General features: G+C 33.9%; 1 protein-coding gene across 1 annotated transcript in view; it reads right to left on the minus strand.

Moving 5' to 3' along the window:
• Positions 1 to 15,557, minus strand: part of LOC103153366 (uncharacterized) — a 39,225-nt gene that overhangs the window by 2,047 nt on the left and 21,621 nt on the right. The window contains exons 2-8 of the mRNA XM_016661874.1: positions 14,587 to 14,601; positions 12,278 to 12,427; positions 4,537 to 4,560; positions 4,098 to 4,364; positions 2,180 to 2,413; positions 1,995 to 2,108; positions 4 to 20 (exon numbers count right to left, since the gene is read on the minus strand). Coding sequence (XP_016517360.1) covers positions 4 to 20; positions 1,995 to 2,108; positions 2,180 to 2,413; positions 4,098 to 4,364; positions 4,537 to 4,560; positions 12,278 to 12,427; positions 14,587 to 14,601 — 821 coding nt within the window. The remainder of the gene's footprint in view (positions 1 to 3; positions 21 to 1,994; positions 2,109 to 2,179; positions 2,414 to 4,097; positions 4,365 to 4,536; positions 4,561 to 12,277; positions 12,428 to 14,586; positions 14,602 to 15,557) is intronic.

The following is a 15,557-nucleotide window of genomic DNA, read 5'->3' on the forward strand; positions in this document are numbered from 1 at the left end:
AACAGAGTCATTGTTGATTCCTGAAGAGACACAAACATTTAGTCATTTCTGCAGTGACTGATGTCTATATATTAACACCAATGAGCTGCTTTATTCTTTACATTTTGACACAATTTACAAAGAAAAAGTGTTAAAACATTTTGGAAAATATCTATCATGTATTGTTAAGGCAGAATCTGTAGTTTTCTCCTCTAAATATTTAAATATTTTAATTGTTTTTCACAGCTGTAGTTTTTACTCACCTGAACATTTATACTCAACACTGAGATCTTTACAGCTTGAAGGTAACTCTGGGTTTATCTCTGCAGGAAGTTTAGTAGGTCCAGTCTGTTTTATGTCATTTGGATCAATAAAATCTAAAGAATGAAAAAAGAAAAAACAATTTAATGTAACTAGTATTATATCCACAGATTTGATAATCATATTAATTATTATTAATATGTTTTTGTTCCTACCAACAGTGAAGTTTTCAGACACGGTAAAGGTGACATTTGAGCAGTTTTCTGGAGGAAACTCCAAAACTAAATCTGAACACATTTCGTCATAAGCATGTTTGAAACGATACGATCCATTGTTGAAGTCTTCAATTGAAACCTTGTTGTTTTCTGATAATAAAGAGCTGATGTTCCAATCACTTTGGTAACAGAAATATCCAGGAGAGCAGGAAATGTTGTTTTTAATTTCTTGTTCAGCTGAAACACAGAAACAATATTTGTCTCAGTTCTACACTGAATCTCATTTCAGTCAGTAATAAAGTAAAGATAAAATATGAAGCCTTTTACTCACTCATTCCAGTTGTTGTTGTTTTATCTTCAGTTTTGTTACAGGGTATTTCTGTACCATTGGAGTCGATAAATGTGACTTTTAGCTCATATTCGGTGCACGGCTTCAGAGGTTTGATGTCATAATTTGAGTTTTTACTGGGGAAGGAAAAATTGCCTTTCCTTTCAAATGAACCTCCATTCTCAGCAACATATATGGTGTAGTAACCAGGAGTAGAATCTGTCATCTTTATCTTCAGACCAAATTTGATCTTCTCAACACTGTAGGAACCTGCAAAGCAACAGATTTACATTTGAGCTCAAATAAAACCAAACTTCAAGTTTTTATCTCCAACTGTTAGAATGAAATGAAAACACAAAACAATTATTTTGTTATTAGACAATCTCAGAAAAAAGAGCACCTTTAATAAACATGTGTTCATAACTTCAAATTTGGTACTCACACTTTTGATTTGTGCTGGGTTCAGCTGAAAAAAACAAAACAAACAAAAAACAAAACAAGAGGAGACATGAAAAAAGTTAAAAACTGAAACACATTCTCAAACCGTCTTAAAATTACAGTTACCTGATCTCTGTTGACTGAATCTTGGCAGACCTACAGTCTGTAATCTAAAGTCTAATCCTTAAAAACTTGTTAAAGTCCCAAATTAAATATTTAAAGTTCCAGCCTGTGGTGGCAGCCATGGTTGTGTTTGGCTGAGGTGAAGTGGTTGGCTGATTTGGATGACTGGTTGTTGGTTGAATTAGAATTAGAATCTATCTATATAAAAAATTAAGCAATGTTTATTGAGAACAAATCTATTGCATTTAAATACTTACACAATGTCCACATTAATACACAGTGTTACTGTTATGGTTTTAAACCTAAAGTTAATGTCATGATGTAGATTCACTGAAAACAAGAAAACTCTTGAAACTGTTAATGAACCAACTGAACATCTGGATTAAAAACTCATTAAAAACACGTTTCAAACTATCTAATTACAAGCTAAATGTTGTCATGGTTAAACCTCTACATCACTATAGAGTAAAGCAGGTTTATTTTAACAGCATCATTCATATACAAGTCAGTCCAAAGAGGTTAACAGGACACAAAAAGAGGCAAAAATGGTAAAGCATAAGCATGAAAGCATTGGAAAAGAGAAAGAAATGTTTCATTATTTTTCATTGGGAAGATTCTTTGATCAAAAGCTGCNCTATAATTTTATTTACCTGAACATTTATACTCAACACTGAGATTCTGACAGTTTGGAGGTAATTCTGGTTCTATCTTTGCAGGAAGTTCAGTGGGTTTAGGCTGAATTACATCGTTTGGATCAATGAAGTCTGAAGGAGAAAAAATACCAAATTAATGTGATTTTAATGTGATTTTAAAATTAATATGCTTTTGTACATACCAAAAGGAACATTTTCAGTTTTGGTAAAGGTGATGTTCGTGCATTTTTCTTGTGGAAACTCCAAAACTAATTCTGAGCAAATGCTCTCATAAGCAGGTTTGATACGATACGATCCATTGATGAACTGCACATCTGAAACCTTGTTGTTTTCTTTTAGTAAAGATCTGATGTTCCAACCACTTTGGTAACAGAAATATCCAGAAGGGCAGGAGATGCTTTTAATGTCTCTTTCAGCTGAAACACATAAAAAATATTCATCACAGTTCTACACAAAATTTTATTTCAGTAAAAAAAAAGTAAAAATGAAATATGAAGAATTTCACTCACTCATTCCAGTTGTTGTTTTTGTTGATATTGTGGTAACAGTTTTATTTTCAGTTGTGTTACAGAATATTTTTGTAACATTGGAGTCAATAAATGTGACTCTTAGCTCATATTCAGTGCACGGCTTCAGATGGCTGATATTATGAGTTGAAGTTTCATTGTAGAAGAAAACAGTGGCTTTTCTTTCAGATGGTCTTTCCTTCTCAGCAACATATATGGTGTAGTTATCAGCGGTAAAATCTGTCATCTTTATCTGGAAACCAAACTGGATCAGTTTTACACTGTAAGAACCTGTAAAGCAACAGTTTCACATTTTTAATTTGAACAAAACCAAATTTATAAGGACTTTTTTTTATCTCTAACTGTCAGGAATGAAAAAGTAAAATGTATTTCTTATCCTGGCAAGAACACCCAGAACAAAAGCACAGTTTTAAACAATTGTTCATAACCTCAAATCTGATACTCACACTTTGGATCTGTCGGGGGTTTAGCTGTTTAAAAGCAAGAGGGATTGAATCTTAATCTCACACATAACTGAACAAAAACAACGTGTATCACATTTGCTTCAGCAGTTCTCAATAAAAAAGACGTTTTAAAAAACTTAATCAATGCTTTTAATTGAAGAAATTAAAAAGCTGAGCAGGTTAATTGGACACAATATAAATGTGTATTTCTCAAATCAAAGCAATATTTAATAAAATGAGCTCAGGAGTGAGTTATTTATGCTTGTCATAATTATGGTTAAACTAAATATCTGGAGATACTGTAATAAGTGAACATAATTTTAAAAAATGTGTTGTTAACTTGGGTGATTTACTGTAATTTCTGCTTTCTTGTTTGTTCAACAAGGAAGCAGCAAAATATGTTTTCAAGATAAAAACTTATTTTCAGTGCTGCATATAAAGGAGGTTCAGGATGAGCTCATTTCAGAAAAATGTTCAGGTTTTGGTATTTGTTAGATGTAAATGAACACACTGTTGCCTGAAAGACGGAGAAGCTAAAAAAGTTTGCGCAACATGAAACATGAAAAAAACAGGCTTTCAGAAATAAAAACATGAATTGAATGAATAATTTTATTTTTGGCTAAATATGAATCTCTACTCACCTGGAGTGATTTGACCTGGAAATATAAAAAAGAAGAGAAAATTAATCATTTTGTCCGAATCCTTTAAAAAATTTTGTCATTGCATTACAGTTAAATATGACTTACCCAGGACCAGGGCATTTACAGCCCATATCAGCAAGATAACTCCAGTCAGACCTGCCATATCCAGGAGCATCAACTGTCTTATAAACACAACTAATGCAAAACACTTTATTCCATCAGCACCGGGGAGCCGGTCTGAGCTGCAGAATCAAACGTTTAGCTTTTCTGTTGCAAAGCANGGATTATTAAAATCTGAAGAATAAAAAAGTACCAATTTAATATAACTAATATCACCTTTGTAAATTTAATAATCATATTAATTGTCATTAATATGTTTTTGTTCATACCCACACTAAACTTTTCAGTTACGGTAAAGGTGACATTATTGACTGAATCTCATTTCAGTCAATAATAAAGTAAAGATAAAATATGAAGCCTTTTACTCACTCATTCCAGTTGTTGTTGTTTTATCTTCAGTTTTGTTACAGGGTATTTCTGCACCATTGGAGTCGATAAATGTGACTTTTAGCTCATATTCGGTGCACGGCTTCAGAGGTTTGATGTCATAATTTGAGTTTTTACTGGGGAAGGAAAAATTGCCTTTCGTTTCAAATGAACCTCCATTCTCAGCAACATATATGGTGTAGTAACCAGGAGTAGAATCTGTCATCTTTATCTTTAGACCAAATTTGATCTTCTCAACACTGTAGGAACCTGCAAAGCAACAGATTTACATTTGAGCTGAAATAAAACCAAACTTCAAGTTTTTATCTCCAACTGTTAGAATGAAATTAAAACACAAAACAATTATTTTGTTATTAGACAATCTCAGAAAAAAGAGCACATTTAATAAACATGTGTTCATAACCTTAAATCTGATACTCACACTTTGGATCTGTGTTGGGTTCAGCTGCAAGAGGGAAACATGAAAAAAGTTAAAAACTGAAACACATTCTCAAACCGTCTTAAATTTACAGTTACCTGATCTCTGTTGACTGAATCTTGGCAGACCTACAGTCTGTAATCTAAAGTCTATATCTTAAAAAACTTGTTAAAGTCCCAAATTAAATATTTAAAGTTCCAACCTGTGATGGTAGCCATGGTTGAGGTGGTTGGCTCATTGGATGACTGGTTGGTGGTTGGAGTATCATTTGGAGTGATTGGATATGAGGTAGTGCCTGCAGGTTTGAGAGCATGCAGAGGTCACCATCAGGCTGAAGTAGTCCACTGCCAAGTTTCTTACCTTCTATGATTGTTAAATAACTAATTTTATCATTCATTTACCAGTTACCAGTTGTTTTGGTTGAAAAGCTTGGGGGATTTGAAGATATTTTAAAAAGTAGATAAAATGTGAAAAAAGTTTAGTTATTTGAGTATTTATAATCTATCCAAGGTTTCCCCCAGTGTATTATAGGCCTGGCGGCCCGCTATGCTCTACTGGCGCCACCGCCAGGCTGGATTAAGTTAACCTCAGCGTGGTTAACTTAATCCAGCTTTTAACTTTTCACTCAAACTGGACACAGGCTGACCTGTATGGATATTTACATCAACCCCCTGTGAGGAATGATGATTTTTTTTTTTTTTCTAGAGTTTTTGATCAGGGTAGGACTTTAAACCCCACTCTGTTTGGCTCTGGTTGCGCAGCTCTACATGAACTGCAAGAATAACTTGTAGTTGCTTTCAGAGGTGCGTTGAGCGAGTGGTGAGAATTATTTATATTTGTGAACAAAGAACTTTGTGTGGCTTTTCCATTTCAACACGCTGCCCAGCGCCCGGCTCTGTCTTCCCTGTAAAGTTTATGTCTGTGGTAACAAACCAGCGCTAACCTGATCATGCAGGTTCAGCCTGGTGAGGAGCTTTCGCGCTCTCTTGTCTGTAAGGCATCACGCTGATTTTATATTATTTTATTATTTTTAGTATTATTTTTCCGATTACACGATGCATCAAACCGTATCAAATGCTTTGTCAGACAGAGTTAATGCACGCGACCGCGCGGAGATCTGAGAAACTCGTCCCATAATCTCGACCAACCAGAATAGTCTCTGTGACGCTTAAAAACTCAAGAGACACGAAATGAAAGAGCTACTGAAGCCACATTAGCAGCACTGAATTTTGAATTAAATCTCCCGTTTATTGCACGTCTCAGCTCAGTGCAGCGGGTTTAACTCATCATGCAGGGCCGGTCCGAGGCTTTATGAGGCCTGGAGCAGAATTTGACTTAGGGGCCCCTTTTGTTGCTAATAATATCAGCACCTCTAACAGTTGTGTTGAATATAATGTGAGAGAGGGGGAGTAGTTTAAATGGTCAACCTAAAAAGCAATCTGTTATAATTGCAGTTTACTAAATTGTATTTGTGAACAAACAGAGCTCAAACTTAAAGATTAAAACTCACAGCATCAGATTGTTGCTATGGTAACAAAACAATCTAACTATGAATGTTGTTCTTTGAACTTTTACAAAGCAAACTTCCCAGCTCCTTAAAATCATACATTTAAATGTTAAACAATTTAAATCGTTTAATTTATGTCTGCTGAAACCATTAAATCAAATTTAGCAGCATTGATCATGTCAATAAACAAATGTTACATTTATGTATCTGTGGTCTGTATTAAAATATTAGCATTTATGGGGTCCCTGAAGCCCTTGGGGGCCTGATGGAGCTGCTGACTTAATTTGGATTAAACAGAAGTGCAAATATTTGATATTCGTTTTAATTATATTTTTTGATTACTTGTTTTTAAGACTAGTTGTGGGTTTAAATAGCATTTCACTGGCGATGTTTTCCAGTAACATATAATTACCCAGTAATATTTTTACATTTCCTGTCTACTTAACATCTTTTAATACAAAAACACAGTGGACCATGTCAGCAGCCCGACCACCAGGCTTAGCAAGTTTTCTGGGGCAAACCCTGCTATCTATATAAAAGAAATAAGAGATGCTCATTTAGAAAAACATTATTGGATTTAAGTACTTACACAATGTCCACATTAATATACAGCGTTGCTGTTATGGAGTTAAACTTAAAGTTAATATCATGATGCAGATTCACTGAAAACAAGAAAACTCTTGAAACTATTAATGAACCAACCTAGCATCTGGATTAAAAACTCATTAAAAATAGGTTTCTAATTATCTCATCTCAAACTATATGTTGTAATGGTTAAACCTCTACATCTACATCACTATAGTGTAAAGCAGGTTTGTTTAACAGCATTGTTCATATACTAGTTAGTCCAAAGAGGTTAACAGGACACAAAGTGAGGCAAAAAATGGTAAAGCATGAGCAAAAAGAAAGAATGTTTCATTATTTTCATTAGGAAGATTCTTTGATCAAAAACTGCTGGGAACAAAAACATTTCTTTGAATTTAAAGAGCTGAAAAATCAAACATAAAAGTCAATTATAGAATCATGTTTATCTTAAGTTTCCTATATTTGTCACTTTTTTTGGCTTTTTGTTTTCAGACTTTCCCAAAGATATTTTAGCATAATCAGTACAACTTTTCAGACTTGCTGTGGTGGCCTGGACATTTTAATCTATGAAATCTGCTCTTTGCTTGTGTAGCAGTTGCACATATTAATAAAAAAAATATAACCTCCCTCTCCTCTGGCAAACATTACAATGGTTGTACTTACTGTCAGCTCGGTAGATCATCCCAGCACAGCAGAGGAGGAGAAGGGCAGAGTGGAGACCCGACATGGTCAGGGCTTGGTGTTTGTATGTATAAATGAAGGTGATGACTTGATATTAAAGCAGAAGAAACTTCCTCATATAGTAACAGGAAGTTAACGAGTTTTAGAATCAAAATGTAAAGATGAACCCAAACTTGTATGTAAGAACACTGTCGACTATATGACACTTTACCACAATCCTGCTCTGCAAAAGGTTTTTTCTCTTTTGTTTTCTCATCGCTCTCATCTAATCTAATCTAGCAGGTTGCAGAAAAACACTTGTTTTCTATTTAAATTACAGAAAAGAAAAAAATATATTTGACATCTTTGGTTTTGAGAAGAGAAAAATCCAGAGTAAAATCGTATCTTTTTATGATGGAAGACGTGGAGACTGAATTCATATAGAGCTTTTCTATATTCACTGACAGCTCAAAACACTTCATAATAGAGCTACAATCATCCATTCACTCACTAACACATCATACATCAATACCCTGATCAGTAGGGACGTTGCGGTTAAGTGCCTTGCCCTTAATTTAACAGAGGTAAACTGGAATCAAACCCACAACCTTCTGATTGCATGATGACCACCCACTGATCCACAGTTTCCTTCAGCTTAAAGAATAAAAATCATGGTGGTGTTAGCTTCCTTCACAAACATAGCACTGCCTGTAACATTCTCAGTGTAGATTGCGATAACTTAGAAGCCATAATTTTTAATATACAATCCCTTGACCACAATATGTTACTGATTTCCAATTGCATACTTGATTTCATGAAGCAAAGGCAACACAGTCAAACAGTAACAACTCCAACAACATAAAACAAAACTTTAATTGGCCCCATTAATGTTAAATTGGGTTCAACTATTGTCAGTGCAAAAGTGAAGCCTATATTACAGGAACCACGATAGCATCTTGATGAAGGTCATTTAAACAGACATGAGCCAATATTTTCTCCATAATGTGGACAAGTCAAGCTTCATATTTTTATCAAATCGTTTGCATTCAGTTGTAGTTGTTGCATGTGGACCAACCCAGAGTAATGATAGACACATCTGGAATAAATATTGCTTCATTCATTCTGTTCAACACTTACAATCATTCTAGAAAACATTAAAGTTGAAGCAGTAAACATCATCTTATGTAATTAAACTTTTTTTAAACAAGTTTTAGTTTTGTATGTTGAGAAGCATATGATTTTAAGTTTCATTACTGCAGCTGTCATGGTTCATAGAACTGGCAACTTGGTGTGATGAGGAAGTTATAATTTGACCAGTTTTTATATTTAGTAAGATAAACTGATAAGAGAGAAGTTCCTTCTCAAAGTGCTCTAGAAAAACATGACATTAAAGCCCCATTTAGTCAAACATATCTGTTAAAACATGATGTGAATTTCCTCCCATCATTGCACATTAACTTTTGGTAGTAATTTTAAGTAATCATTTATTTTTCCATTTGTTGTCATAAAACTGTTCATATCTGTTTAATTTGTTATTGGTGCTTCATGTCAGTTCTACATGTTGTACAGGAATTAGAGTGGATAAGAAGTCCTATGAACTATACACTAACTTCCACTATAAAGGTGACATCATCCTGACTTCTTTATGGAAATTTCATATATTTATTACATTTAGGGTTCTTCTCTTTTTATGTGTGTATCTGAGTTTGATTTTTCTTGTTCATCTGAAGATAAATACACTATTAAGCCCAGAAGAAGCCTAAATGACAAACAGAGTTTCTCATGCTTTCTTGTGAGAAATGTAAATTATTTTGATTCGTATTTGTCTAACGGCTCCTACCTATTTGATTTGTTAAATCCAGGTGATGACTTATTTTATGTTTTGAAGAAACCATGAAAGTTTTGGAGAAAAGAGTTTTGGAAGCACAGCCCCTATATCAAGATTTAAAGTTCTGACATGATAAAATAAAAAAATTAAATGATTTCTTGATTTGCAGCTCCAGGGGTGAAAGTAGGGGGGTACCTAAAAGATTTAGCGGGGGTACGCAGTACCTGCAAGAGAGGGAAGCTGCTGTCAGCTATAAAAAGTCAGTGGGTTCACTGTGCAGACGTGAGAGCACTCACTAATTAGCCTTGACTGATTAGTTTTTCAAGAACAATCTAAAACACGACTTAATCAGTTAATAAATAACTTTTTTCCCCATTTCATATTGTTTCTGAACTGTTCATGCTTTGCAACGGGTGTGCTTAAATGACAAAGAGACAAAGAGTAAAAAGGTGCAAGTGGTATAGAGTTGATCACCTGTTGGGGTTGTTTTACTTTTGTTTACCTTTGCTGTGGCTCATCACAGCCGCTGTAGTTTCTGAACGTTCAATAAACAACAAACTTGGACTAATTATCTCGTTAGTCTGCTCGCGTTCTCACTAAAACCAGGAAGATAGAGCACATAACACCAGTTTTAAAGTCCCTACACTGGCTCCATGTAGCTCAAAGAATAGACTTTAAAATACTGTTGTTAGTTTATAAATCACTGAACGGTTTAGCACCACAATACATTAAAGATCTGTTATTGCTGTACCAACCGTCTAGACCTCTCAGATCTTCTGGTTCTGGTCTGCTCTGCATCCCCAGAACCAGAACCAAACGAGGAGAAGCAGCATTCAGTTTCTTTGCACCACAAATCTGGAACAAACTTCCAGAAAACTGTGAAACAGCTGAAACACTGGGTGTCTTTAAATCTCAACTTAAAACCCACCTGGTTAGAGTTGCTTATGGCTAAATTAGGATTAGAGTGAGTTTTGATGTCTTCGATGTTTTTAATGTTTTTATCTTTCGTTTTTATCTATTTATTACAAAAGCGCAACTCAAATTGAAAATATATGCTTTACTTTAACTTACTATGCTACTGTAATGCAGATAAAGTTATGCTAATATTTTTATCAATAGTCCGAAATAAAGAATCGTTGGGAGCACAATGTCTACTGTAATTACTATCTTATTTTTTGTTGTTCACCAACCATATTTGATTTATAAACATGAATTTATTTAATTAATTGTGCTAAAGCTGCTGTGACTTTCTAGGGTTAAAGGTTGTAAAAATAAATTTCTGGTCATAAACTTAATAGTTTTCTTTGTCCACAGCAATTTAAAATTAACAGAACGTGTAAAGTTGCTCTAAATCTAATAATTCTGTAATTTTAGATGGCCAGATTTGTAAAAAATAATAATAATAATTATCCATCAATGTTAACATTTGTTTTATTTTCATCCATTTTGAATTTTGAAGTCAGAGTAAATGTTTTGCATTAATGGAAAACCTGATCAAACAATAATGACTTTCAAAACTATAAATTCAATTGGATTGCAATAAAACTCGTTTAAAAATTCGAACCAATGAAGAATTTACTGTGCGTCCCTGAATCGAAAAACTAAATTTCTCACTGAAATTGTTAAAGAAGAGCTGGATTTCCTAACAGGTAATATTTATACCTCTGGACCAATGAAACTTAAAAACAAACCAATTCATGTCAAGTTTATGTTAAATTAATTCAAAGCACATAGTGTTTGTAGATTGTATTATTATTTAAACATCTGTATTTTCTTGGTTACTTACTTCCAGACTTAGTTTTCCCTGGAACTGTTGATTCTCTGAAAGGCCCTTGTCCAGTGTAGATGTATTGGACATCACAGCTGTAAACCCTGAATGGTTTAACTCCTCTGGTGATGGTACACATTCTTCCTTCAGGTTGATGAATCGTTTTTCTTCAATTTCTTCATATCTTCTTTCATCATTCTTTGATACATTTCCTGTCCTTGTTTGCAGTACAAATATTTATCACTTTACACCAAGGTCAAAGTTGAATTTTCCTTCATGAAAGTTTATTGACATGTTCACAAAAGGTGCAAATTTAAGATAAACAGTATGTAGGACAACAACATTTTTACTATGCAGTATATTTTCCACTGTTTCTGACTTATTTTCCTCTTTTCTAGATCTTATTGTTTCAAGTCGCCTTCATTCAGCTGTTTGTGTTGACTTGTCATTTGGCCCAACTATGATCGATTCATCATTTTGGAACAGAGTCAGTCTGGATTATCAGATGACTTGACCTTCTTTTGTTGTTCAGTAAAATCTTTAAACTTCATGGTAAAATAAAGCCTATTTTCAAATTAAAATGTAAAAATTGGTTTACTTTTTCATTCACTCTTCTAGATGACAATAGATACAATATTTAAAATTTTCTCATGCATTGTCTAATACAAAGAGATGTGAAAATTATGTTTTATATAATATATTGCCTTTTGTGCAAGGATAAAGAATAATCTACTTAGATTTTGATTTCGTAAAATCCAAGTGGTGATTGGCTTCATTTTTTGACTAGGAGAATATACAACATAAGAATGAATAAAATAAAATACAAAGATCTGAAAAGTCCAACAAATCATGTCTGAGGTTCAGGGAGGACAGTTACTGTACCANATGAGTTGAAGTTTCATTGTAGAAGAAAACAGTGGCTTTTCTTTCAGATGGACTTTCCTTCTCAGCAACATATATGGTGTAGTTATCAGGGGTAAAATCTGTCATCTTTATCTGGAAACCAAACGGGATCACTTCAACACTGTAAGAACCTGTAAAGCAACAGTTTCACATTTTAATTTGAACAAAACCAAACTTATAAGGACTTTTTATCTCTGTTAGAAATGAAAAAGTAAAATGTATTTCTTATCCTGGCAAGAACACCCAGAAACACAAAAACACATTTTAAACAACTATTCATAATCTCAAATCTGATACTCACATTTTGGAATGGGTTCAGCTGTTGGAAAACAAGAGGGAAACATTGGAAAAAGTAATAATTTAAATAAATTCTCAAAGCATCTTAAATTTTCAGTTACCTCTCTGTTGTTTGAATCTCATACTTAATGTCTGTTATCTAAAGTCTAATCATTAAACTTGTTAGAGTCCCAAACTAAAGATTTAAAGTTCCAACCTGTGGTGGCAGCCGTGGTTTTGTTTGGAGTGATTGGAGGTGAGGTGGTTGTCTGAGAAGATGATTGGTTGGTGGTTGGATTCTCATTTGAGATGCTTGCAGGTGAGGTGGGTGTCTTAGGAGGTGATTGGCTGCTGGCTTGAGTCTCATCTGAGGTGTTTGGAGTGATTGGAGGCGAGTTATTAGCTACAGATTTGAGAGCATGCTGAGAAATAATCCACTACATTTTTTTTTAATTAGTAGTGGATTAATTACTAATTAATTTGTTATTTAGTGGATTAATTACCAATTAATCCACTAAATAACAAATTTTATCATTTAAAAGTAAAACAACTTTCGTAAAACCGTAAACTAAAGCTGAATACATTACCAGCTCTTCAATCAAAACAAGGCTGAAGAACTTGAAGGATTTAAGGTGGTGGATAGAGAGGTGAGTGTGGGTTTGATAGAGGTGGGAGGTTAGGAGGTTGTAGCAGTTGGTGCTGCCACAGTGCGTGGAGGTGAGATAGCAACAGGTGTAGGAGAACCTGTGCCAGTGAGTGGAGGTGAGGTGCCTAAAAATATAAAAATCAACTCGACATCAATGCCAGCACTTATTACAGAGAATAATCAAACATGTAGCTGAAGAAACTGATCCTATCCATCCTCTATACTTTACAACACATTTGCTCAAATGTGAATACAAAGATCAAAGGTGACAAATGAGATTTATTTATTGATTTATTGATTAACATCTAGATGATATATCTAGATATAATGATATCTAGATTTAATCTAGATATCATTATATCTAGATAAATGCATTAAAGGATGTACACTGTGAAAAAAATGCTGAATTTAAATACTTACACAATGTCCACATTAATATACTCCATTAAAGAGTTAAACCTGAAGTCAGTATCATGACATAACCTCAATCTTAAATCTGGATAAAAACAAGTTTCTAATTATTCTCCCTGAAACTTAATGGTCAAAGGGTTAAAGCATCTATATAGAGTGATGCAAGGTTATTTATAAAGCATCATTCATATAAAAGGTGGGTCATCATGCCAACATGCCTGGCAGAACACAAAACGGACAACAAAAAGAAAATATGGACTAAGCATGAAAGCATTGCGTTAAAAATAAAAAATAAAAATGTTTTATTATTTTAATTAGTCAGATTTTATAATCAGAAGCTGATGTGAACAAAAGAATTTTCAGCCCTGATTTAAAGGAGCCAACAGTTTCTCAGGTTTTCAGGGAGTTTCTTCTAGATCTAGAGAGCATAGAGACTAAATGTTGCCTCTACTGTTTTAGTTCTGGTCCTGCAGACACAGAGTGAGCAGATCTCTGAAAACCTGAGGAGTCTGCATGGTTTATACTTGATAAGCAACTCACAAAGACAATTTAGTACTTTATAGACAAATAGAGTTTTAAAATGTATTCTTTGACAAATTGGTGGGATATGATCTATTTTCAAAGAGTAAGGTCAATGGATGCATCATGTTTACTTGGACTTCGACTAATAACTTTATATCTGTTGTATATCCAACCTTATCAGAAAGAAAAATGTGTTTTTTGTTACCCTGTATTGACAAACCTGCCCCCTCATCCAACACCAACCTTTTTCAGATTAAAGTTCCAATAAATGATCTATAAAAGCACCTGTTTGTAAAAACTATAGGAAGAGACTTTATAGTTTTTTTTCCCTGAAAGCTTATAGATTGAATCTTAATCTCACACATAACTGAACAGAAACAACGTGTATCACATTTGCTAGTTCTCAATAAAGATACGTTTTAAAAAACTTAATCAATGCTTTTAATTGAAGAAATTAAAAAGCTGAGCAGGTTAATTGGACACAATGTAAATGTGTATTTCTCAAATCAAAGCAATATTTAATAAAATGAGCTCAGGAGTGAGTTATTTATGCTTGCCATAATTATGGTTAAACTAAATATCTGGAGATACTGTAACATGTGAACATAATTAAAAAAATGTGTTGTTAACTTGGGTGATTTACTGTAATTTCTGCTTTCTTGTAGCAACCTGTTTATTCAACTGATAACTGATGTTGAATAGACAGTTTCACGATAAAAACTTATTTTCAGTGCTGCATATAAAGCAGGTTCAGGATGAGCTCATTTCAGAAAAATGTTCAGGTTTTGGTATTTGTTAGATGTAAATTAACACATTGTAGCCTGAAAGACGGAGAAGCTAAAAAAGTTTGCGCAACATGAAACAGGAATAAACAACAGGCTTTCAGAAATAAAAAAATGAATTGACTGAATAATTTTATTTTTGGCTAAATATGAATCTCTACTCACCTGGAGTGGTTTGACCTGGAAATATAAAAAAGAAGAGAAAATTAAGTAATGAAATCATATATCAGTTGGACTCAATATAAGGAAACTTAAAAACAAATCACACATAAATTTTTGTATTTCTTTCTTTGAGGATCATTTTATTTTTGTTAAAAACAACGTGAGAGCATTATCAGCCCAAAAGAGGAAGATGGCCGACTTATCTGGATGAGGCAGCTCTGCCAAACCTGGTTGCCCTGGCAACATGACAGAACCACACTTGCTATTTCATTAAGCAAACCACCACTTCCTGCTTTGCACTAACATGTAGATACTCAGTACTTACTATACTGCTGTCCAAACCACCACTCATGAATAAAAACTAAACAAAAGTTTGAATAAAATTTTAATAATTTGTATATTGGGTCCCTGCTTTTAGATCTTGTTGAGGTTTATTATTTTTTAAATGTGTTTGGCTGAGTGATTGGAGGTGAAGTGATGTTCTCAGGTGATCGGTTGGTGGTTGAAGTCTCATTTGAGATGCTTACAGGTGAGATGGTTGTCTGAGAAAATGATTGGTTTCTGGCTGGAGCCTCATTTGAGATGCTTGGTGGTGAGGTTATGGCTGCAGGGTTGAGAGCATGCTGAGGTCACCATCAGGCTAAAATAATCCACTACCAAGTCTCATACCGTATAATTCTTAAATAACTAATTCTATAATCCAAAAAGCAACTAAAATTGTATATTAAATCTGAATGTATTGACATACATATTAGTTGAAGTGTTTGATTGGAATGGAGACACTAAGGCAGTGAATAGAGAGGTGAGTCCAGGTTTGTTAGAGGTGGGAGGTTGTGGCACCTGATGCTGCTGGGAGGCTTGGAGGTTAGATGGCAACAGGTGTCCAGAATATTTGCTTTGAGTTAAAATAAGGCAGCTAAAAATACATAAATTAACTCAACAGCAATACCAGTGCTTGTTATGGAGAATAAAGG

Source organism: Poecilia formosa, unplaced genomic scaffold (assembly GCF_000485575.1).
Source record: "Poecilia formosa unplaced genomic scaffold, Poecilia_formosa-5.1.2 Scaffold347, whole genome shotgun sequence".
NCBI classification, from domain to species: domain Eukaryota; kingdom Metazoa; phylum Chordata; class Actinopteri; order Cyprinodontiformes; family Poeciliidae; genus Poecilia; species Poecilia formosa.